The 26,777-nt window shown below is 31.7% G+C and overlaps 1 protein-coding gene across 1 annotated transcript; it reads right to left on the bottom strand.

Moving 5' to 3' along the window:
• Positions 1-1,819: 1,819 nt before the first annotated feature.
• On the bottom strand, positions 1,820-17,745 carry LOC127709712 (uncharacterized). The gene is made up of 11 exons (XM_052215374.1): positions 17,608-17,745; positions 15,562-15,600; positions 14,562-14,696; positions 12,324-12,416; positions 11,786-12,148; positions 10,304-10,462; positions 9,715-9,807; positions 8,026-8,205; positions 7,308-7,433; positions 4,841-4,927; positions 1,820-3,023 (listed from the first exon to the last, which is right to left on the bottom strand). The coding sequence occupies exons 1-11, from the start codon at positions 17,678-17,680 to the stop codon at positions 2,779-2,781; spliced, it is 1,593 nt and encodes a 530-aa protein (XP_052071334.1). The 5' UTR covers positions 17,681-17,745; the 3' UTR covers positions 1,820-2,778.
• Positions 17,746-26,777: the final 9,032 nt, after the last annotated feature.

The following is a 26,777-nucleotide window of genomic DNA, read 5'->3' as shown; positions in this document are numbered from 1 at the left end:
ATTGATTAGATTATAACCCCTTAAACTATACTTCTGATATGAATCATAACGCCATACAATCTTATATCGGTTTTCCTGACCATGTTGTCCTGTTTTCAAACGAATACATTATCCAAATACATCCTTTGTTATTTTTATTGTATTTCTTTTTTTTTGTAAAGTTTGTGATCATATTATCAGTTGGTATTCCTTGCAGATTATATTGACTAATGAAACAAAACTGGTGCTGTGGAGGTTGTTGAAAAGTAGTATACCAATTGTATGTGCAAACCAAGCCAAACTGTTTAATTCATATGTTGTTATCTCCCTCATGCAAAGCTCTGACTCCTTGTCCGGCTTTGGCTATACTTTTTGTCATTTTTCGTTTATAGGATCTTCATTGTTTAATAAATTTAGGATTTTCATCTAATGCAGAAAAAATGGTAGGGTTAGTTTTAATGTTAGTCTTTTTTGTAGTAATTGTTTGTTGACACGAATAGTTGATTAGAATATGAATATGATACAACGAGATTCCTGTTGAAGTAGACAGTTTGTCTATATAAGAATGTTGAAAAATGTAATCAGGTCCGGATGTTATGGACAAATTCATCTCATAGCTCTTAACAGTAGAGTGTCGTGCTATTTGCACTTACGGTCAAGGTACAGTAAATGGGCTATGAACCAAATTTTGGTAAATATTGCAATCAACTTTAGCTAGTGAAACTTTAACTGAAAATCGAAAAATTAGTGCATTGATCTCTTTTATTTTCTGTAATTCTACTGAATGAATGTTTTCAAAACAGGTGAGCATGTGTACAGATAGCACATAAATCGGTGAAAAACGTTCCTAAATTTATCTTGAAGTAATAAAATCTCCAAAAAAAATTGATATGTTGTTGATGGATAAAGGAGAAGGTTCATACCACGAAAATAACCAATTCTAAATATCAAATCAATGATATGTTTTCGATACATAAATTTTCGTCTGATTAATATAAAATAATCATAGAGTAACCGACTTCGTTTTTGTGTATTAACTTATCTGTTACCTAGTAGGTTTTGAAAACGTCAAACATCGAATTTTAACAGCTGATAACGCGATGACGTTACGCTTATTTCGACGTTTTGTGGGAAATAAAAGAGATAAATGCATTTTTTTTCGATTTTTAGTTAAAGTTCAACGAGCCAAATATGTATGCACAAATTAATAAATCGTTGACATTTCCTATTTACTGTCCCTTGACATTTTGAGAACATTCTTATAACATTTTAAAGGATCGTTACTGACCGGTTGAAAATCTGAATTTTCTTCCTGTACCAAAATACATTTTTTCCAGCATCTATCCAAATCTCACGTCCTTCAATTGTTTCGACCATCTTTTCATCCTTGATATGCATTCAATATTTGACACTGGACATAAAGGAAACAACATATCAATCAAGAATTTTCAATTTAAAACGATGGCATAGTACCTCGTAGTGCTTCTATTGAAACTGTGGGGGAAATTTTTGTACTTTGACGTAACAGCATCTAATGTTTAATGGTACTCTAGACAAATCTTAAATATTGTTCTAATACTTTTTATAGAATCTTCGTACTATGTCTATATCCATTATTCACATGGTATTGTGTAAACAATTTAGTTACGTCGTACCGTACAGTAATAAAGTTTATTCAGATGGAGTGTTTTGGCGTATTAAATCTGTGATTAAAGAACTAATTATCTTTGTAGGAATTCATACTCGTAATGTCATGAAATGGGCTTAGACGTGCATAAATGTTTTGGTTTCCAGGATGCTCATCAAATACAACAGTGAAAATGTCGTTAACGTTTGAGGATAAGAAATTGAATATTTATTGCAAACAAACAAAGAAATAGCAATACAAAGTAAAATGTACAAACAAAATATATAATGAAAAAATCCATGCAAGTTGAAAAGGAAAATTTTAAACAAATCTGCTAGTCTGTATTTCCCAGTTTAATGCCTGCTTTTAAAAGAAATAAGTGCTAGATAATTGAAGATAATGCAATTATCAAAATAAATTATCCTTAGGAAATCATACATATTCATATCAATTTCCATAGATGATAAAATTGTAAAACTCATTATCTTGAATTATTAAAAATATTAGCAACTGCCTTATTTTAGTCTCCAAAATCACTACAATAGCTTTTCTTAAACTTAAGGTCTTTTTTCTTGTTTCTTTTACGGATGGGAGAAATTATATTCAAATTCATTAATGTTATTAGTTTTCAAAAATGTACAAAAACTGGGTATTTGGGTTTTTTCATTTAAAAAATTTACTTGATATTACTGAAGATTTTACAATTTTATTTTGTGTTTAAACGGATGTATTTATTCAAAAATTAACATTCATCAATTAGCACCCAGTATTTACTTCAAAGATTTGGTTCAGCAAAGATAAATGATACAAGCAATACATGTATTCTCCTTCAGTATTTGATATTTTTGTGTTATTTTGAGATAGATTTCATTGTAATATCATCTTCTCCTACACTGAGTCACGATAGGACCAAAATTATAATAAACTGAAATATTATTCTCTAAATTTACGATTTCAGTCATCTTTCCAAAATATATCAAAACTAAAATTAAAAATTACTACCATATAATTCTGGAGTTGTAAACAAAGTGTTTAATATGTAACGTATTTTTTCAAATTATACTGAAGCAAAACCGATATACTCATTTGTTGTTGGCATGTTTCACTGTATTGTAATTCATTCCTTTGCAAAATTGAGAAAAACATGAATGTGTGATTAAAGACAGGAACTCTCATTTTGCATAATCTATTTCACTTTCAAAGATGTAAGATGATTTGAATATTCTGTACTGAGCAGGTGACATCTTGAAGCATCCGAGTTTAATGTTGTAATGTTGACCAAATGCTGAAGCGGAAGCACCAACACATCCAGACACGTCTTTGCTTTCGACCTTGAATTCAGTCAGCTGAACACAAACCTTAACAGATGTGCCTTTGATGTTAATGGTTGTACACATGTTTGGTGGTGGACTCTTTACTACAACAAATAAAATAAAATTGAGAAATAAATGTGTTTGATTATAAATAAATCCGATAAATCTAACAAAGACTTTTTTAACATAGATAAGTGTTGTTATTTCGTAGATAAGGTCATTTATAAATCTTGTAATTAAATTATTCTATAAGTATCCTTGTATTCACAAAATTATAACAATGCATCATAATCCTCTAAGTCACTTTCCATAGCATTTGCATTTCTATACTAAACTTCTTTTGATACAAAAGACAAAACTTAAATTCGAGACATCAAATATGCATGTTACTCAATTGATATCACATAATCGAACTTTGGCTCCATCATCTAAGCAAACGGCAAAGTAATTAATAATTATAAAAAGACAGACAGAAAGACGGATTGTTTACATATTCTAAATTATAATATATATAAATATGCGATTGTAACGCAATAACACGTAGTTAAATACGGATTAATTGTTAAAGCAGAATAACTACCGTGAAGCACCATAAAATGATCAAGCATGGTGATCAACACTACTATATTATTCAAGGTTGTTAGATAAGTTATATGTGACATGAATAAAATTATTTAATGATCATAATTCTTGTATAGGGTCTTGTCCAGTTATACTGCTGTCGAAAGTTACTTAAGAAATTCATAGTCCTGTTATATTTTGGATCATACATATTCTAGTAGTCATCTAAGGTACGGATGGTTTGAAATATTGAAAAGATACGATTTTATATCATTTAAATTTGATGAATATGACTCAACTGTATCATTATTTTACTTTTTAAACTGAAGTGAAATTCAATAATAGATATTCATTTCAACATTTCATCAGAAAATTACATAAAAAACTGTTGCTGTTTTTTTTGCATGCGTTTATACGCTTTGTATCATTTTCAATCGAGTTCACACATGTACCTATTGAAATCTTTGGATAGAAGTGTCAATATAGACAGCTCATATAGTTACAGCGCTATTGATACGAATGCAAACAAGGTGGCAGTTTAAACGTTATTCCACCAAAATTTGTATTAGATAGGGAAGTTTTCGAACCTCACCTTTCGCCACACAAGTATATGATAACACATCACGCAAAATAACTTTGGATGTTCTGTTAAGTCGTGTTTTTTTCAGAACTGGTCGGAAGGTTACCTGCATGTGACAGATAATTAATATTTTCAGTTTATCTGAAGCCACTCATGGAATTTTAAAATTCCTGTTTACTGGGTTTTTTTCATTGATAAGCTTATTACCATAGGTCATCGAACATCCCTAAAAAAGTTTTACTGACGCCTTCACAAGTTGGTTCACTGTTTAGGAATATCTTTATCGCATATGGCCCCATTGTGTTTCAATTGTCGTAACCACAATCCCGCCCTCCTTTCCTCGATTATGACATTAGTGTACGATATGAGACTGATCAGCGGATTTATATTTGAATGAACAACACGATAGGTGCCACATGTGGAGCAGAAACAACTTAACCTTCGGGAACACCGGTTCACCCCCGGTTTTGTACGGCTTTGTGTTGCTCAATATTTAGTTTTCTATGAAGTGTTTTGTTCGTCTTTTCGTTGGATTTTGTCGTCGCGCTGTTAGTTTGTCCTTCTGTCTCTTTTTCATCGAAGAATAGTGTTGTTGAGCACTTTCAACAACTGCAAATATGAAACACCCAATCTTAATCGCTTCAGAGGGAATCTCGTAACTAAGAAAATCATATAACTGAATAAGCTGTATTAGTCTTTTTGACAATCCTTAAAAATATCGAAAACTAGATAATTCAAAACAAATTGAAACCAACTATTTACATCAAAATACATTTGTACCTTCGAATTCCTTGGTAAAATAAACTTTTCCGTCAACTTGGAGTTTAACGTCGATTTCCAAGCCTTTGTAAATCAGATTAATACACACTGAAAAGAAAGAGAAGCATGAAAGTATCGCAGATATGTGTCTTTACATCGAATTAACTCAATAATTTTGTAAGGAAGTGAAAACTGCTTACAAATTTGTTACGTCACTTGTTTTCTTCGCGTTTGAAATTTACAAAGTCTTCACAGTAAATATGATTTAAAAATGAATATAAGTAGAATGATTAGGATAATTAATTAAAGTCATTTCCGAATACCTGTTTTGACTTTGTAAATAAACTAGCTATATTTGAATAAATTGAATAATAAACAAGAAATGATTGAATTGGATCGCTGCAATTTGAAGTAATGTTACAAACTAGGAAAAAATTTTATTACTTCAATGTACAGAAATGCATAGCTTTCGATAGCAGTAAGTTAAGATTAAACTACTTACTAAACAGATCTTTAGATTAATTATGAAATTAACATAAATAAGTATTTGTATAATCCTTGAAATAACCATAATTCAAAATTCAAAAACTAACAAGGAGTATCTGTATCCAATTATAACCCCTTTAGTGACACATCGATATTTCCTAAATAAATGAATAATTTGCATCAAGTAAAACTTTATAAAGTCATGGGTTCAGGCAGTGACTTTCTAATAGCTTCTATTCCAAGTTTTCGAAATTCGTCGTTTACCAAAGCTTATATCTTTTTAGTTCAACCAATAATATGTCAATAATATTATAAATAAACTGCTGGCATTGACATACGTCTCGCCTGTATGTTATTTTGATAGTAAATCGCACATGGTGAAATTAAAATGGCAATTCTTTAATGTAAAATATGCAAAACATTCAAAGTCAATAAACCATAACTGAAGGTGCAGGGCATTAATGTAAGTTGAAATGAGATGTGCAAATGCTTTTACAACTGCATTCTTAATATCATTGATTCATCATAATTGGTTCCCCTTAAACTGACATTATTACACACTTTGTCGTGTTAACCATACAAACGTTCAAAAGGCAATAAACTATGACTGAGGGAGCGGGGCCAATAATTTCCCTGTAAATGAGATGTAAATGAGATGTACCAATGCTTATACAAAAGCGTACAAAATATCATGGAAATGAAATGTGCTAATGCCAATACAACTACATACCAAACATCATTGACTTACCATTAGTGGTTTCTTTGAATCTGACCTTATAAAAAAACTTTAACATTTAAACTAAGCAAAAGTTATAAAGTCAATAGATCATGACTGAGGTGGAAGGGTCAAATAATCTCAATAATAGCAATGAGATGTATCACCACCAATTGTTCCCCTCAAACTGACTTATAGTTGTCTCATTGGCAATAATACCACATCTTCTTATTTTAATAGTAATCACAAACTTTAATAAATTGTTGACGCCGCCACTAAAGACAGCTTGCGTAAGTCTAATAAGAATGTGTACCAAAAGCTCACAATACTCCCTTATTGTTCATACTGAAATTGTTACAAGAATAAAACGGGATATCAAGAAGGCATTTAATCAGAAACAAATAAAATGGCTCTTCAGAAAAAAACATGCATGCCTTAGGTGTATAAATATTGTGTCAAATTTGACTGTAAAAAGTCCAATAACTCTTGAAATACAAACAAGAAAATTTTCAAAATCAAAACAAATCTCTAATTACCAATCCTAAAAATAGTTGTTAGGTTTGTAGTAATTTGATCCTAGCATACTAGAACCTGATATTTAAGATGCATTCCGTTTAATCTGACGGTCAAATTCCCATAACTTTGGACTGACATATCAAATTTCGAAAGGTCAGTTATGTTCATCGATATCAACGACTGTGTGAAGTTTTAAGTAACCTATCCAAGCAAACTCAAGTTATTGTACACTATGTGGTACATTTTGGAACAACAAACCGGAAAATTGATAAAAAAAATCTAAACGGAGTTCCCTTCTATAAATCCCAACAACAGTGTAATTTTTTTTAGGAAATCAATACGGGAATACTGGAGTTAGTGCGCGATATGTAAAAAAAAATGCATTAAATCTAACTGTTAAAGTCCCGAAACGCTCGGATGGAAGGATGGACGGAGGGATAGACGGACGAACAATGATATACCATAATACGTCCTGTTATAAACGGGCGTATACAAATGTAACGATCTAAATATCCTTCAATAATGCATAATGTCTTGCATAAACCAAGTCCTAATATAAAAATGCAAAAACAGAAATGAATAAAAAAACATCACATTGAATAAAAACAAATATGAAAATTAGAGGTGGAATACTCCTGTTTTAATTGTTTGATATGAAAGGAAACTATTACATTCCACCTAGGAACACCTGTAATGGTTAGTTAAACAACTGTAATATATATACTTTTCATCCTCCATCATTTCTGTTTTCCTTTAATTTTTAGCACATACCTGTCTTTGTGATTCCTTTCATCGTCACCGTCTTACAACAGTTGCAACCATTAGCAGAACACGTGCATCCATCCCCTGTTGTAACAATAACCCCACTTTCAGATAATAGGTCGCTAAGGGAATGATCTATTCAGGAAAGAAATAAGATCCTTAGTACTAGTAAATTTTAACCACAATGGCCTCCGAAACAGAAACTATAATCATGTCATACCCTTTTGAGTGCTTATATGATTATATTGTTATTGTTCAAACTTAAATTTTAGTTGCTTACATGTGTGTTTGCAAATCGTTTAAGTTCTGAAGTCTTCTTAGTCTTTTATATATCATCAATCAGATTCTTCAGATTTTATTTGCATGATGCACAGCCTCTTTGGAACTTTCCTAGTGTCTCTTCATGCTAGTTAGTATATTGAAAAGACACCAGACCATATTCATACCTAGCATGTATCGATTGCAAACGATTCAAGTTGATTTTTACATGTTTCCATTGACGAAGTGTCGTTGAAAAAAGATCGTTCTAGATTAGAAATATTAGCAACAATGTAATTGTAATCGGCTCAAAACATCTTTAATCTTACGCGAGCACCATAAAATAACTCTTGAACCCGGCCATTTTTTCTAAACACACTGAGTGTAATCTCAAGATTCAAGACATGCCAGCTCTTTGATAGTTTTGATAAATATTTAAATATTAAAGAAACGGTTTTTATTTTCATACCTGAAGGAGGAATTTTGAAGCATCCAAGTTGGAACTTGTATTCTCGCTTGATCTTTGCGCTAAGATCCAGACACCCAGACATGCCACTACTGCTCACTTTCAAGTTCGTGAATTCAATACAAGCTTTGACTTCCATTCCATGCAAGGGAATATTGATACAAACAGGTGATGGATTCCTTGCTGAAAAGCAAATTTTGATTTGAAAAAAAACCAGCAGCAGTACAGATTGAGAATACAATGCAGTGGGCGTTCCTTCAATATCAAAATAACCTTGTTTAATGATGCATGCAAAGCCAGAGAAGCTTTCCCCGTGGAGATACCAGGCCAGGTCAGGTCTCGCTCCTTTTTGATTCGATCAGATTTTGTTTTTACCTTGATTTCTATGTTCCGATTGGAAAAATATTATGAATTTAAACATCGCTAAAGTATTGTTGCTTCTAATTTATATAAGGTTGTTGGTCCATGTTGAATTTTGTTTCAATTGACACACTATCAGCAAGGTGCATAAGTTTATACTCCAGTCTTCCACAGTTCCAAATAATTGGAGCTTATAAAGAATTGGTGTTGACTGTCCCCTTCCCTCTGTACATGGCCCGTTGTGTTTGCTTATAGCTACCAACAAAGGAAAACCTAACGGTCACTTTTTCTAAATCCAAAACAAGATAATTCAAATCATATATACAAAAATTAAAATTAAGCAGCAAACATTGCTACAGTGCCTGACAATATTTTGTGAGGTAGACGAATATGGACTTAAAATGATCAAATTGACTTTTAATGTTAAAAAATAGGCAGATCAGTCAAAGTTTGACTTCATTTGATCACTACTTTCGTGTGGGTTGAATTTGAACGATAACAGTAAAATAAGACTCAAAAATACTTTTTTTCTGAGGAGTGCTTGTACAATTCTCTGTATTATGAAAAGAACTAGCAAATCAAATTACTGTACACATCAAAAATGCAAATTAACCTGAATCAGATAACATGTTTTCCGTTTTGGAGATAAAATTATATTCTAAAGGTTAGATTTTTCAGAATAGAAATTTTAAACAGAATTAAATTATGACATTTTAAGTTTTAGCATATTTGTATCGATTATCATTGAGTAAATATTTTCGACTTATACATTGTTGTAGATTTAGCACAGAAGGGGGACAGAAAAGACAAAATCATAACGATAACATTTATTTATGGACATACAAATGGAATTTTATTATTTCTTAAATTTTTTTGAACTTCAGAGTTGTCATCCCTGTTTTTGTTAACAATAATTGTTACATGATTAAATTTCACACTGACATAATACACGCAGGAACAACAGATAAACAGGTAAAAGTGAAATAATATTAAAGCGTTAATATATCAACAATTACTACACAGATGCATATCATTCAGTTGTATTGTCATAAAGTGCATTTAAGCGAACCGTTGAATACCAAACATCAAATTCCTTCACATTATCTTTTCAACCCTACTAAAGCAAATAGAAATTATGAACACGAAGTTCTCGAAAACAATAAGAAAATCAATAAAAAAGAAAAATCAATAAAGAGTAAATCAATAATCGTAATATTTTTACAACATTTGCACATACGGATTTTGTACTCTTTCATAGGTAACACCTTCTCATATGTCTTTTACTTTTCGAATAAAAAGTATATGCAAATTATTAATAGCATTATATCTCACCTTCAACTTTTTGATGAAGGATTACCTTTCCGTCAATCGAAAGCTGGAGTTCAAATCCCAGACCCTGCTGGTCAAATACAAGGTTGACACATACTAAAGAGAGAACAAGATTATCAATAATTGTATATAAGTTCAAAAGTAATGATATTATATCTTAGTCACTTCCTTGTGTGGAAGATTTTCGATAATTGTAATTTTCATACGCATTACATTTTGCAAAATTTAGTATTCAAACGTTAGTCGTTTGAAATGAAGATGTAGTTTGATCTTATCGGATCTTATAATTTTTTCCTTCCTCAGGAAACTGTGTAAGTATTTTTTTTTTGTTCGCGCATGTGTATTTGGTTTTGGAATGTTTATATTTCTATAATCGTCAGTAAATCTTCAAAAAACCCTTTTTTGTTTCTTATAAGATTATATGCTTGAAGTTCAAATATATTTTTCTAATCCTTAGTTTTTTCGACAACGATCTTGAACTGAATTTTTGTATTGATTCTGACGTCTAAGTACTAAAAACTGTTTGCTCACTTATTTCAGCTTTTTAATATTTAGAGTTTGTTTATACTGCTAAGGGGAAAATATTAAGTACCTTGTTTTGTCAATGAAAGGAATTTCAGGGACACCGTTTTGCAACAATTACAAGTTTCCCCGGTGCAATGGCATCCATCTTCTGTGGCTACTATTTCATCACCAAAAGATATTTCGTCACCAATAGGTATTTTTTCTGCTGGCTGATCCTTTGGTAAAACTTAAAAAAAAAAATTATGAATCAATATATATGTAAAGGCCTTTCGATCTGTTAGAGATAAAGTTCAAGGACTAAGTATTTCATGAAATAACACATCAACTGTGGTTTTTTTTCCTACTTGTTGTTACACGATCCTAAATTCTGACTGATACCGTTTTAAAAAATTTTGTACATGGATATTCCTTTTTTTTTTCTTTTTTATGCACACTGAATATAAGACTTGTGCAAAAAGAAAACAGAGAAAAAAATACGTACTATTTAGTTTTCCGTAGATAACATAACTAAGGTTTCAAATGATGTTTCAAGTTGTCATTTTATGTATCTATTAAATAAATGAATTTGAACAAACCTAAACCATAGGATACATCCACCAACAATGATATAGTGACACAAAGAACAGCCAAGTTCTTCATCGTTCGACCTATACCTTTAACTGAGTTTGCTAACTCTGTTCCCAGACTTTATATTAAATAAATGCTCTTAAAAAGGAAATCCCTATACTTCCTTAGTCAATTGCAGTATGGTGCAAATAGGAAGTTATCACATATTGTATGTCTTATTATAGTCCATTTAATGACTAATGTCCTGTTGTTTATCAAAAACATCTGCATACGTGATAATGTAGAACAAGGAAACATTTCTGATAAAAGTTGTTTGACTGTTTAAAAAGTAATTTCTGAAATTTATCTGTTAGTTTAAACTTAAATGAAATTTGGACTTAGGTATTTACTAAAAATAAAATTGTTTTATAGATAGATTGAATAAAAGGAGATGCTATATAAACTTTAATTTAACAAGAACATATTTGTAAATGACAAACTGTCGTCGAAATTGCATATTTGAAATTGCAATACGTTTGGACAATCAGTGAATAAAAATCTGATATCAACAAAAGTGTCCTTTCATCGCAAAATCTTCCAAGCCTTTCCAACCCTCTCCTTAAATCAAATGGCCCTCCACTAAGAAGTTATCACATTTTTAATTCTATCAGATTTCTTTCTATCTGTTTTGGTTTTCATGAAAATTGTACAACTAATGCATTTAAGCTTTTTCTTTTATTGTTAGCCTAATTTCTTGCCATATGGTTGATTGACAGGAACAAAAAGACGAAGTTGATACTATATACAATAAGGATTATTCAGGCAGGTATGGTTGAATTTGGCTTCAATGATTTCAGAGATGAAGATCTTTTGATAAGTTTAAGACGATGACTGACGACGTAGACGGACGCCAAGTAATGTCAATAGGGCAAAGTAAGCTAAAAGGACAGATACAACTGATATTGTAAATAAAACAATGAATGTGCATGTATATATTACTAACTGTTGAAATCAGACTTTCTTTTATATAACTTCTTGTTCCATTCATCATTATTCTGCAAAAAAATACTGTTGGGAAAATCCCTATTCTCAGTTTTCGATCCATCTGGCTGGACGATACCTGGTAGCAAATATTCAACTCCTTGCTGGTGAATCATATTCAATTCGTATTCAGAGAATGGAATTTTGAAGCAGCCCAACTTTAACTTTACCACTTTGATGAAAACAAAGTGTACAGTAAGCTCAGAACATCCAGATAAGCCATCCTTCCCAACATGAACTTCGGAAAACTCTATACATATACTTGCAAGTTTCTTTAGCTTTTTCACGAGAGGAACTTTGAGGCAGATCGGTGGTGGATTTTGGACTGTTTAAAGTAAAAATAAAACATTAATATAAATTCATAGGAAAAAAAGTTGTTACATTAGTATTATGGTTTCGGTCAATTTTTTATTTTTTCTAAAATAGTTATACTACATAAGCTTGATAGATCCTATAAATAATCTAAGACAGATAGATACATAAACGATTGATAGACTTACCTGACACCTCTTTCTTTAGTATTGGTTTTCCATCCAAAGTGACGGTCAAAAGAAATCCAATCTCTTTCTTTAGATACTTAACGTTGATACAAACTGAAATGAATTACAGGAGAATTATTGTGAAATTGTAAAAATAGACACATGGCACTCATTTCAGTAAGCACGGCAAGTATTTCTTTTACTGGAAGATCTTCATAATATTCGTTCTAGACCAATTTTTTTGTGAAGCCAAATATATAACACATTTATATGATAAAAGCTAAAGGAACTAACTGAACAACCAAAATATCAATTGATAAATATATCTTCCTAAAGGAGTTGCAACTTAAATTACAATTACATTATCTATAAGTTGGAAATTTACAGACAAAATGTAAAATCATTCATGTCTACTAAATCACCAGCTACTGGGCGGATGGTATTTCATAGGTCTTAAAGTATGTACCGCACTAAAAAATTGGAGAGCTAAAAAATGTGGAGAACCAACAAATATAACACAATAAAGAAATTTATATATATTGCACGATCTTGTCTCCAAAGTCAGAAACAAATCTTCCGGAGCTACATGTACAACTTTATGTTGCTTTTTTTTCCTTTAAGAGAAGTTGGTCTTAATTTCAGATCTGTGATACGCTCTGTTTAATTTATTCACAACCCTTCAAGACTCAGGGGGGATTAAGAACTTATAATATTTTGTAGACATTGGTCCATTATAATTGAAGACTGCAAATTCGCCGTTAGATCCCTTTATTTCTCGTTTTCGTGCCGTTTGTTTGCTATCTTATATTCATGACCTCACATTTCTTCTATATGTTTACTGAGAGAAGGGAAACTTTATACATAAACTAAGGTTTCAACTCCCTCAGGCAAAGTTGACCTCAGATGGATTCGGCTAATTTTTTTTTTTTGGTCCTTTTGGTTATATAGCTCTTCTGATCAATTGTTTCGTTACTTTCAAATATTCGTCTTTGAGCGTTCCTGATGAGGACAAATCCAGAAAAGCGCTTCAGACGCATGCAAATTTATTACGTGCTGTTTTCATTTTGTTATGCATAATCTGCCAACTGGAAATGCACAAATAAAATGTATCATTTAAATCGTTGTAGAACGGTACCAACTCAGTGGTAATAATTATGATCTTGGTGGAAAACTTTTATCAGGTAAGCTTAAGACATTCAAAGCAATTTTCAAAATAATATGTACAATCTTAAATATTTTTTTTCAAATTTTCTTCTACAATAGTATTCAGGTCTGCATGATAATTCAATTAATTGGATATGTGCGTACAAATCATTTAATAAAAATTCTATGAATTAGGTCGACTGGGATGAATGGAGAAAATCGGCTGCCTCTTAAAAAAGGGGATTCAACCCTCCCCTAACATAGGACAGTGGTGTAAGAGCATCTAATCGGAAAAACTGCAAATAATTATAAAATCAAAGATATTGCTAAGTCCTTTGTTTCATATATATTCAGGATAACATAAATAGGTTGGCAATATATAAATAATTGATAAGGGTGAAAAGTGAGTGGCCCGAGATGCAGCATATGTTGTTTAATGCCAATGAACAACAAGTGCATTGTAGGGGGTGTCATAATTTTTGCCTTATTAAAGGTAAACAAAAACAAATCCTTCAAAGATTAGTTTTACGAAATGGCAATATCCATAGATGCCCAGGAAGTAACATATCGGGTCACATAGGTCTCTGAAAAATATTATTTATTGTTTATTTATTATTGATTTTGAAGATATACACAGATTTTTGTTTTGTGTAATTGAGATGGCAGATTTATTTTTCATGTTTTTGTTTTTGTTTTATACAACAATTTTTTCACAATGGAAAAGATTTTTCTACGTTCCTAAAAAGTCTTTTTTATAAATTGCTCTTGTGCCATTAATGTGTTGGTGCAACGTAAAGCAGACAAATTGATGTGATTATTAATGTCAGGCAAAAGTCCAGGACTCCGTAATTGTTTATTAACCGTAACTGTCCAAAGGGCTCATATATTATAAGCTTTGGATTTTCAAATATTTTGGCCTCGAGCATCACTGAAGAGACATTGATTGTCGAAATGCGCATCCAGTGCAGAAACATTGGTACCGTTTATGTTATTACAGACACCCGGTAAAGTAATCATCTGCACCATTGTACGTGTAAATGTGATCTATCCCCTTGCTAATTCCTGGGACATAATATATTGATATTATTTAGTATAATAGTCCCAGCTAATTCTTACCTTCTTTCTTTATATGTAATTTTGCAATGGACAATGTCTGACAACATCCACATGAAGCATTCACACAACGACAAGTGCCTGTAACAGGTCTGGGCTCAAATTGCAACACATTAAATGTGTGGTCTTTCAAATTTTCTACAAATGAAGAGTTTTAAGTATACACGTATTTTAAACACAAGAAACACGGTATTTGTTCAATATTCACTATCAACACTATTGAGAAGACCAAATAGTTGGTAAACCGTTTAAAAATTTTCCATTTAGTCCTCCTATCAAAAGGAAACGGAAGAATGCAACCATGCCATATTTGATTATAAAGGCATATCTTGACTAATTCTGATCCTTCTCACTGCTACTATTCTTTTTTTTGTCAGAAAATATAACAATCTTCCATCGTTCTTGTGTAAAAACTTAATTTGCTTTAATTTTTGCATTAAAAACAGGGAAAAAAATGTTGACTGTGAATTTTCTGTTTGTAAAAATGAGTTTTGCTTCACGCATCACAAAAAAATTGCGAATGAATCTCTTGCAGATTGTTGACAAATCGTTTCCATAAGAGAGCACTTTTAACAGAAGATTGGTTATCTTTTGTCCTTCTTCTTTACAAAAGGTGGCATGTAATTTGCTCTCCTATCGCTTAAAATGTACAAGATATACGTTCATTTTTATGAATACAGGGAACATAAATTAATATAGCGTTAAAGAAAATAATGTGATAATTATGAGATAATGTATCGAGCTTACAATATCGGACGTACAGGTAGATTTACCTATAATATTTGATATCGATAAAACCACGTGCTTCAAAATGGGAACCGATTACAATATCAACATTCCTATATCAGTCGGCAACGTGATATAATTTAGCCAATGGTGCGTTATATAAAATGAAGACATACTGTAAATTTTTCGACCAAAAGCCATAAAAGTTATCTCCTATTAGGTTTATTGTGTTAACAGAAGTTGTTACGTTTTCATGACTTGCTCGAAATTTACTTACCCGGTAAAACACTGTCCAAGGTACTTTCCGAGGCATTCCCTTCAAATTTAAAAAAAAAGTTGTATTAATAAAACTAAACAATTTCAAAAGTCATATATTGTTTATGAAATGCTATAACCACAAATATATATTGACCTTTATTTGTGTGATAGCAACTTTTAGATCTTCAACACAGTGTTCTTGGTTCATGAGTCTAATAGTTTTTTTTTCTTTTTCTCTCGTAATACATATATATATATTAGCACAAATGTTGACAACTCTGCGACAGACAATCTTCGTCCGATAGTCTAGGGTTATACAGGGTCTTATAGTTATCCCAGCTATGTTTGATCTATTGCAAAATGTGTGTCCTCCCTTCAGTGGGATTTGAACCCATTACACTGTTTCTTCGTTACTGCACTGTGTCCAACCATGGAAGTATTATATTGATATGTCAATATAATACTTCCATGATCCAACTAAGCCACTCTGTCAATTATACAATATATATAAAATCATAGCTTTCGTTATTTGAAAGGAGCCGTTCCTCATCTGGTTCATCTAGGGTTGTATATATATTATTTTCGGAACAACATGTAGGCAACATTTTTTTCTAATAGCTTTTGACGGACAACATGTGTTTATTTATCATTTTTGACAAATAAACGAAGTTTCAAAACTAATATGAAAAACAAACAAAAAAATAAAAGCAAATCCATTAACTAATCATATCTTACGCAATTTTGTCTCGTCTGCCACGAAAATTGCGGAAGCGAGACATAGCGATTGTTATTTTAATAGATAAAGTTTTATACAATGTCATCAATAATTTTGTCACGCAATTTCACGAAACTTGGACAGAAGCTTTTTATGATTAAGAACTAACAACGAAGCAAAATTTGTAAAATATATTTTTTGTCCGTTTTTCCGCATTTTACGGACTTCAATTTGTTTTGCAGTTAACAGTTACTTTCAATCTGTGGTTAATTTAGACACTTGATAACTTTGTCAAACATTCACTGAATGTTACGAAACTTAAATTGAAACTTCTTTAGCCGGTAGCTGGGGTGTCTAAATGTTCCACGATGGATTAATCTTAAACTTCTGGGTCAATTTACTTTCACATTTCAATATAAAAACTGGGGGTCACGAATTTTGTTTTTTCGTTAAAATACATTGAAATCAACGAAATCTCAGTTATTTTATATGGGTTATACATGTATAGGGAAACCCTAGTTTTTCCTTATTGATGAAACATTAAACGATAGAATTAGTTAAAATTCAATGAGATAATTCCTTTTCATAAATACTTCCGAACCGAAATATTGAATAAAAATAGGGGGTCACGGACCTTATTTTCTTGACCCCCCCCCCCTCAAAAAAAAAAATAAAAACCAAATTCAGTGTCCTAACAAATAAATTAAGAATATTTTTCTGCCTTTGATTTCAAAAGGATTTTTTTCTGAAAGTTTTAAATACACTTAACGACACTACATTTTTTGATAGTTTAATCTTTAAATTTCAAGTTTTATATGTTTTTGTTGTAAATTGAATGATACTTGGTCAAATATTTATAAAACAAAAAGTATTTTTGCAACATGCCCCTGAGGGATGGTCAGAAAAGACACCGACATAGCATTTTCCCGTTTTCAACTGATAGTTGTACATTGTTTTTGGCAGTCAACATTACACTATTAAACTGACGGCAGTGATCGTAGGCGAGACCCACGGTTCTGCTGTGACAGCAGCAAATACAGACGAGACCCAGGTTTCCGCAGAACCATTTACGATATTTTAAAATAAAACAATCATTCTTGTTAAATAATGTCCCCCAAAAAACTACGTTAAGGATAGAAATTTCTATTTGGTACTAAACTTAATGATCTGTGATATGCATTTGACTAAAGTTCAAATGTCCCCCTTAATAATAATTTATCACTTTTCGTAAGATTTTATGACACTTTTCTTTTTGTCTCAGATCATTAAAAACCTACATGAGAGCGGACGCAAACAAGAGAGAAAACACAGCTATAAATAGCACAAAATAGTATATTATTCATTCTTTACCTTCAGCTGCACATGACGTTGACCAAACAAAGACCAGGAAAGCGAGCGAGCAGAAAACGGCAAACCCCTTCATTCTTCACATACACAGGCACACAAGTAATATCAGTTTTAAGATATTTTGAAAAGGGAAGTTCAAGAAGGTGACAGACAAAATACAATGAACATATAAGGAAGAAACATACAAAAATAGATAGCATATTATTAAATTGGCCTTTAAATATTATTTACTTCCCGTTGAGTGACTCATTAGTGCATAGATCACGTTTAATAATGGAATTTCTGAAAATCAAACTTATCTCATATTAACGTTGCGTCAATATAAAGGCACAAAAAAAAAGAAAGGAAAAAGAAACTAAGAGGCTCTTAAGGGGCTGTGTCAACCATCTGTGTCTATGTGCATCTTCAACAATGGCCACTCTCCAAAATTATGACTGGAAATATGATTCACGAATAAAATTCTCTTTTTTGCATATCTGTTTTGTTGTTTGTTTACAGTTTCTCAATACTACTTGTTTTGCCAAATATGCAAAAAAGGGTACAAACTTATTATCCGTTAAGACCAATAACTCATATGAGGAGTCGACTGACAATTTCAGCTATGTAACTTATTGGTAGGTCTCGTCTTGTCGATCATGTTTGCTGTTTGAAGTTTCTCTATTGCTACTATTTGTATTACCCAAAATGCCATAAAAAAGGGTAAAAACCCTAAGTAAGGGCAATAACTCATAAAAAGGGGTTGACTAATGATTCTGACCATGCTGACTTCAAAATTTCTTTTTTACAGTAATAGGCATAATTGAAATACAAGGTCATTCAAGAGCAATAACTCCTTTAAGAAGTAAACTTTTCCATACAATTTTACTAAAAACGAAAATTGTTTGCCTAATAAGGTATTTATGGCACCGAAATTGCTAGTTCGATTTTTACTTTGTCATATATATATATAACACTATCTGAGACTGCTATAACACATAGTAGTCTCAGTAGGTTGTAAACAAAAGTTTAAGTAATATCGATTTCGTGGTCCAGCTTAAAAACTCACATTTATTGCTCTTTGTAAACACTTATAAATATTTTTTTCTGCAGACATCATTTATTTAAGATTAATGATTGCTCCCTGTGTGTCAATAAAAGCATCCGAGCTCACCCATGAGCCCTAACATTAGGTCTGGTGTTTCGGTCGTGTTTAAGGAAAGAATATCTCAGAGTTCGGCTTCATCAGTCATAAGAAGTTTTGTGTGTTTGTGTTTCTCATATATTAATTATTTTAAGGTTTATAGTCAACAATTGTAAGTTCTCGCTTCTTTATTAGCAATAATAGGTTTCCTCTGAAACAGATTTGTGCAGCCAGGAATTGGTGAAATTAGGCCCCAGTGTTTTGGTAATCATTGTTTTGAGGTTTTTTCCCCGTTGTTTATGTTGCGAATTTAGTTAGTCAGTTAGTTCTGATTAGTAATTAGTATAAAAACAAGGAGATGTGGTAATGAGACAACTATCCACCAAAGTTCAAATGAAGTGGATGTAAGAAATTATAGACAACCGTACGGCCTTCAACAATGAGAAAACCCAATACCGCATAGTCGGCTATAAAAGGCCCCGACATGAAAAATATGAAACAATTCAATTTAGAAAGCTAACGACCTAATTTATAACAAAACATATTACTAAAAACAAATATGACAGACATGAACCAACGACTATTACTGAACTACAGGCTTCTGACTTGGGACACATAAAGAATGGGGCGGGATTAAACCCTAACCTGGGACACTGGTGTAACATCATAACATAGTGTAAGAACACACTATAAAAATCAGTTGAAAAGGGTTTTACTCATCAGATCGATACAAAGAAGAAAAACAGCTAACAAAAACACAGACCGGACGTTTTCATTTCTAAAATACCTTCATTTTGGAAGCGTTTGTCTTTGTATTAAAACGACTGTCAAGAAAGTTACACTGACTTCATTTTGAGAAAATTGGTATGTACAATTTAGGTGGGTATGCATTGTATTAGATATATAAGGCGAAAAAATCGTGTATTACGTCAGTTGAACCTGAATATATCATCCAGCCATCGTATCTAAATCTTGAACACATCAGTATTTTGTTTCGATGTGCCAAGCTTTGTAAAACATTTTCCAGTATTTAGTAAATTCTTAGGTCGACTAATTCCGCCGATTGGGATTGTTCGACGCAAAAGTAAATATGTTATATGTTTTAGAATAATTTCAAAAATCTTCAATATTGTCTTTTAGTGCATGGGACTCGAATTGCGTAATTAATGGATCGAGGTAATTCAGTACTCGTTCAGTTTCGTCAAACTGAAGATTAGTGTACATTTTTTTTGCTTCAAATATTGTTATTAAATAGCAGTTTTCTGGAGACTTTGAAGTATAAATATAGATTCTACCACTGCATCGAGTGTGATACGATATTTATCCACTCGAGACAGTTAAATTTTCAAATTTAAAACGCGAGGCTCGCCGAGCGTTTTAAATATTTAAAATTTAACTGTCGAGAGTTGATAAATATCGTATTACACGTGATTTGGTGGTGGAATCTGTTTCTCTAATGATTTTCAAACAATATGCAGGCAAACTTATTCCGTCTTTTCGAATGATCTGTAAAAAGATGTGTTCTTTCTATGTGACGTCATCAGGTATGGTCGCCTTTTTTCATGCCGTCACAATAGGAAATTCAGAGGAAAGCAAGTAAATTCGACGTCATAATCGGATTTTAACCAATGAAGAACTGATATCAAACGAACCACACGTTGATTAAATTTGTTTATACAATGGGTGCAGAAAGGGATAAATTGACGAAGAATTAGAGAATCATGTTTATAAAACTTGAAGTGTATAAGCAATTTGTCTTTGTTACAAGGGACCCTTTGCCATCAATATAATGACCAATATTGTGTAGCGGTACTCCACATTATAAAACCGGAAACATTAAAACAGATATTTCCTGATGTTTGGGCTCATGGGTGAGCTTGGATGATTTTATTGACACACAGGGAGCCATCATTTATTTATTTCTTATTTTCTGATATCAAAATATCAGGAATTCGAATTTTTGATATCACAAAATCGTTTTTTGATATCAGGAAATCTATTTCTTGATATAAAAAAATAAATGATATTTTCTGAAATCAAAAATTCGAAGATCTGATATCAAAAAATCGATTTCCTGGTATCAAAAAATGAATTTTTGATATAAAAAAATTGAATTTTTGATATCAGAAAATCCTTTTTTGATATCAGAAAATAAGGAATAAATTGTAAAACGGCGCCTCATAGAAATGGGCACCCTCCACAGAGAGTCAAATTGTAAACAAGCATATCACTGCCACTACGGTAACCCAGCTTAAAGCCTCTTCCGAACATTTGAAAGTCCCGATTATGTACTGGTTACCAAAATTACACAAACAACCATTTAAATTTCGTTTCATCTCCGCATCTAGTAAGTGTTCTACTACTAATCTTTCAGTGCTCCTCTGAACTATACCTCCCTTACTACTATCAAAGAATTTGTTATTAACTTTTGTAATAAAGTTTATGAAAATAATGGTATTAATCATTTTTGGAGTGTCAAAAATTCTTTAGAGGTATTAGATAAAATACGTGCTTTTGATGGTCCTTTTAATTCTGTTGACAGTTATGATTTTTCTACTCTCTACACTACACTTCCACACAATCTTATCAAGAAAAAGTTTTCATATTTAATTAAATGGTCTTTTGAAAAAATCTCATTGCAAATTTATTTGCTGTAACTCGTTTAAAGCCTTTTTCTGTAACGAAAAAGGAAAGTATGCTTCTAACTGGAAATGTGAAGATATGATTGAAGCTTTAAATTTTCTCCTGGACAACATTTATGTATGTTTCGGCGATCAAGTGTATCGACAGGTATTATGTATTTCTATGGGCACTAATTGCGCCCCTTTAACAGCAGATTTATTCCTGGCACTAACATCGATTTTGTCATCAACAAATTAAAACATAACTAAATTTGTATTCTTTTCGGATAGTTTTTGGGATGTATAAATACACATCCACGTTTATTTTCTATTTAGAGATTGCTTTATGTATATATAACATGATACATATTTATTATAAGGTTAAATCCTAACTATCCTACTGCCTGTGGATACTTTTATTTTGGCATTGCACAAGTCATGTCTTCTTTGACTGTTCAGGGCGTTAAAACACTAAATCCCTGGGATGTGTTTTAGTTGATTTTAGTCTCTGATGCATGGTTTTTAATTATTGTTTTTGGCTTTTATCTAGCTTTCAGTAACTGTGAGTACTCTCAAATCGTACTTTCTTGTTAATTTGATCTGTTGACACAATTTGTAATGCATTTCTGTTATTCAATGTTTACTTATTTTGTGTTATACATGTATCTCATCCCACTGTTTTTAATATGTACCACCTTTGATAAGTATTTAGTATGACGATAAATTTTCATTCTGTACTGGTACTGTGAACTATATATACAAATTTATTCATTTTGTAAAAAATGTTTCCGTACTCTTATTATAAACAACAAAATTATTATATATACATATACCTGTGTACGTTATTTTATTTAACACCATTTTGTCCCAGGTTGTCTTTTTGACATTGTTCCTACATCTTTTTTATTCATATTGTATCTATATTGTGACACAGATCAAACTTATTCGTTCAGTGTATGTTTACTTGGTTTTGTTTATGTGTCTTTTTGATCGTGTTAAGCCATTTCAATTGATATTTTAAAGTGTGTCTTTTTATGTTGTAAAGATACACTACTGTTTCAGGTTAGGGTGAAGGTTGGTGCCTCTAAAAACGTTTAAACCCGCTGCATTTGTTTACACATGTCCCAAGTCAGGAGCCTGTTGTTCAGTGGTTGTCGTTTGTTGGTGTGGTTTATAAGTGTTTCTCGTTTCTCATTTTTTTATATAGATTAGACCGTTGGTTTGCCTGTTTGAATTGTTTTACAGTAGTCATTTTGGGGCTCTTTATAGCTTGCTGTTAGGTGTGAGCCAAGGCTCCGTGTTGAAGGCTGTACTTTGACCTATAATTGTTTACTTTTTATACATTGTGACTTGCATGGAGAGTTGTCTCATTTGCACTCACTCATACTGATTGCAGATTTCCGGCAATAGAAATGACTATTTATTACCATGCGATAAATGATGCTAAATAATACAATCAAAACTATGAAGTATCAAAAGAAGGACAACACAGAGAATAAATATGTATACCTCATAACGGTATGACATTTTGTAGCAATAATATTAATCCCCAATAGTTTATGTGATTATAACACCCATACAGAAACTCTTAAGCAGAAAAAGATGTATCAAGAATCAAAGAAGTAAATTCACATTAGAGGTAAAGAGACTTCAAAAAGATTAATCTGGGGAAGTGGGAACCAAGGATTTATATTGTAAAATAGTAAATCTTTGTGGGAACCAAACATTTATTTCCATAATACATAGAATCTATAAATCTGATAGGTCACATATTTTTACAAATTTTAATACATAGTTTACAAATTTGCATGGCAGGTAATGCAAGCATGAAGGAGACATTTGTCCTGTTGACACACACTCACGCTCGCTCCTTTTGGATCATGCAATTCCCTAGGTTTTTTATTGCGACCTTGATTTGTCTTCTCAATTGATTCATGAGATGTGAACATCGGTAAATTACTATTGCCTTAATTTACAACATATGATTATAATGTGAGACAGCAACCCAATGACACAAAAAACAAGCATAACAAAAAAAAAGGGCGGAAAACTGATTATTTGAGTGAATTTTCTAAGTTCAACGACCATAACTCTGCACAAAATCGTCAGACCAGAACAAAATTCAGACTTGATCCATGATAAAACAATACACCAAATATTAAATCAATATCTTCAAGCATGACAAAAAAAAGTGAGAAAAACTGATTTGCCGGACTGACAGATGGACAGACAGACAGACAGACGGAGTGCAAACCTAAAGTCCCCTTTGACTTCGTCGGTAGGGGACTAAAAACCAAATAGTATGAAAAGGTCAAAATACATTCTGCAATAAAAGACAAATGTCTACACAATATGATGTTAGCTTTAAATCTTGGTGTCTAATTCAACTGATCATAGATACCAGGATTAAAACTGTGTATGTTAGACGTGCGTTTCGTCTAAAAGACACTGATGCTCTAATAAAAAAAACTAAAAAAGTTAAATAATTTACGATGTTGAAGAGCATTGAGGACTCAAAAATCCGAAAGGTTTTGCTTAATACAACTAAGGTAATCTATTTCTGGGGTAGTAAATCCTTAGTATTTGGAAAAATTCAAAGGTTTTTAAATAGTTAATTATGTAAATGAATTACACAGACCATTTACAGTCAAATAAAAAAATTCCCTAAATCACAAAAAAACATTAAGATATATCAAGACAACCATGAATGATGTTTCTGACTTCAAATAGACACATGAACATGTAGTGGGGTTACAATAGACCTCCCTCTTTTTGTATTGATTAGTGGAATAACCAAAGTATCATAAATAAATGTTCATTATTACATTGGTAGCAATGAATTACATGGACTTCTCAGTCAAATAAAAACCGATAATTTCACATGTGAAATAAACGTGGTTATTTCACTGTCTGACGTCATACAACAATAGGCGTTGTCAAGACGTCGATAACGTCGGATCAAAACAAATTGTGAATGCGTAGAAAAAAGATATAGTTCCTTTCATTTTCTACATTAATTTCATTAAAAAAGCCATTTGCCAATGTAAAAATTCGTAAGGGTTCCGCGGAACCCAGTGTCTCGCCTACTTTTGGTGTTAATCGCAGGCTCAACAAAAATGAAGAAAAAAATTAATAAAAATATTCCCCTCTATACTATGTTTTGATTGTAAGTAGCTTCTGTCCAAGTTTGGTAAAAATCCAGGATAAATTATGAATCTAATAAATGTTTTAAAAACTTAAACTGCAGAATGTATGTAATGTTGACTGGAAGAAAAACTAAGTCCATTTATAAGTAAAATACAGAAAAAATGGAACAAAATTTTATCAAAATTTCCTTCTAGATACTATCTTATGATCATAAACAAGCTTCTTTCCAAGTTTGGTATAAATCCAGGATAGTTTAAGAAAGTTATTGAAATTTCAAAAACTTTAACCACAGAGTGAATGTAATGTTTCCTGGCAGAAAAACTAAGTCCATTTATAAGTAAAATACGGAAAAATGGAATTTTTTTTTTACAAAATTTACTTCTGGATACTATCTTATGATCATAAACAAGCTTCTTTCCAAGTTTGGTAGAAATCTAGGATAGTTTAAGAAAGTTATTGAAATTTTAAAAACTTTAACCACAGAGTGAATGTAATGTTAACTGGCAGAAAAACTAAGTCCACTTATAAGTAAAATACGGAAAAAATGGAATTTTTTTTTTACAAAATTTACTTTTGAATATAATCTTATGATCATAAACAAGCTTCTGTCCAAGTTTGGTAGAAATCCAGGATAGTTTAAGAAAGTTATCAAAATTTCAAAAACTTTAACCACAGAGTGAATATTTGTGGACGCCGCCGACGACGACGACGCCGACGCCGACGGAATGTAGGATCGCTATGTCTCGCTTTTTCGACAAAAGTCGAAGGCTCGACAATAAAAAGAATAACTAATTAAAGAATTCAAATATCGAAAAATATTCAACTCGTGACCGAACAACACTGATAATTAACTCATGCGCTACGTGCATTCGTGAATTAATGTGTTGTTCGGTCACTCGTTGAATATTTTTCTCTATTTGAATTCTTCGATTAGTTATTCTATAAATAGCACTTAATTTAACTGTTATCAAAGATAACAGAACAAGCAATAATGATCATTATTTCTTATGCATCATAAATACTGCAATCTGATTGGTTAATTACCCCGGTGTAAATAACACCCCACCCTTGTTCACCCCGGGATAAATAAAATTTTGCCAAAAAATTTAAAAAAATAAAATTTTGCCAAATTAAAGAAAAAAATAAAAAGTAAAAAAAATAAAAAAAATAAAATAAAATGTAAAAAATAAAAAATAAAAAATGAATAAATTTGAGGACAAAATTTAAAAAAAAAAATAATTTTAATTTTTTTTCCCGAAAATTCAAAAGAACACAAAAAAATTCTGAATTTCCCAAAAATAAAGAAAAAAAGGATTTAACAATTCGCAGAAACATCGACGTTGAAAAAATGTTACACTGGAAATTTTTCATTAGCATTTTTCAATTTTACATCCCGGTTTCAAATGGGTGAAGGAATTGTTCATAAGAAATAAATTCGTCATCTTGGTGTATCCGGGGTGTACGGAATTTTACACCGTTGTTGAAAATTCTGTACACCCCTGATTACACCAAGATAACTACTATACTGTGTCAAAGAATGCTTGCTGTTCATGAAAGCAAGCGTAAAATAATCAAAGCGTGTCATCCCAGTGGAGTCAGTAGCATTTAAATGGCACTCATTTTGGATTTTCTAACAAAATTGTGATAATAGTTTTTTGCTTACAGTGACATTTTATAAACATCTGAAGTAAAGGGAAGCATTGCATTTGTTCTGAAAGTCTTCAGATGTATTGCAAAATTAATTGGATTTTTTTTTTCCTGGAATATTTGATTATTTTCTTTGGAAATGCCTGTACCAAGTCAGGAATATGACAGTTGTTTACCATTTGTTCCATTGGTTGACAATTCAAGTGTTTGATTTTGTTTAGTTTTATGGATTTCCCTTTTTTTTGAAATTACCTTTGAGTTCAGTATTTTTGTTCAAACTTTTTGTATATAACTTGAGGAGATTTGATAAAGTTAAGGTTGATTTATTAGGCCAAGTGTGTAGATCAATGGATAAATGTCAATGAAGATAAAACAGCACAAGTAGCAATAAGTCAAACGTTTTGTGGTGATGAATATGGCCCTTTTTAATTTTAAGTATAAATAAATAGAGAATGTGTCCATGGGACACAGATGATGCCCCCACTTGCATTTAGTTATAAAGGGACATAACTCAAGAACCCAAATTTGAACTTGATCTGTGTTTTGTGGTTATAAGCATTGTGTATAAGTTTGATTACATTTAGTTGAGGCAAACTAAAAGTTAGAGATCAGAAACTAATTTTGGGACGGACGGACAT

Source organism: Mytilus californianus, unplaced genomic scaffold (assembly GCF_021869535.1).
Source record: "Mytilus californianus isolate M0D057914Y unplaced genomic scaffold, xbMytCali1.0.p SCAF_7, whole genome shotgun sequence".
Classification (NCBI taxonomy): Eukaryota; Metazoa; Mollusca; class Bivalvia; order Mytilida; family Mytilidae; genus Mytilus; species Mytilus californianus.
This window is presented reverse-complemented; position numbering and strand designations above follow the sequence as displayed.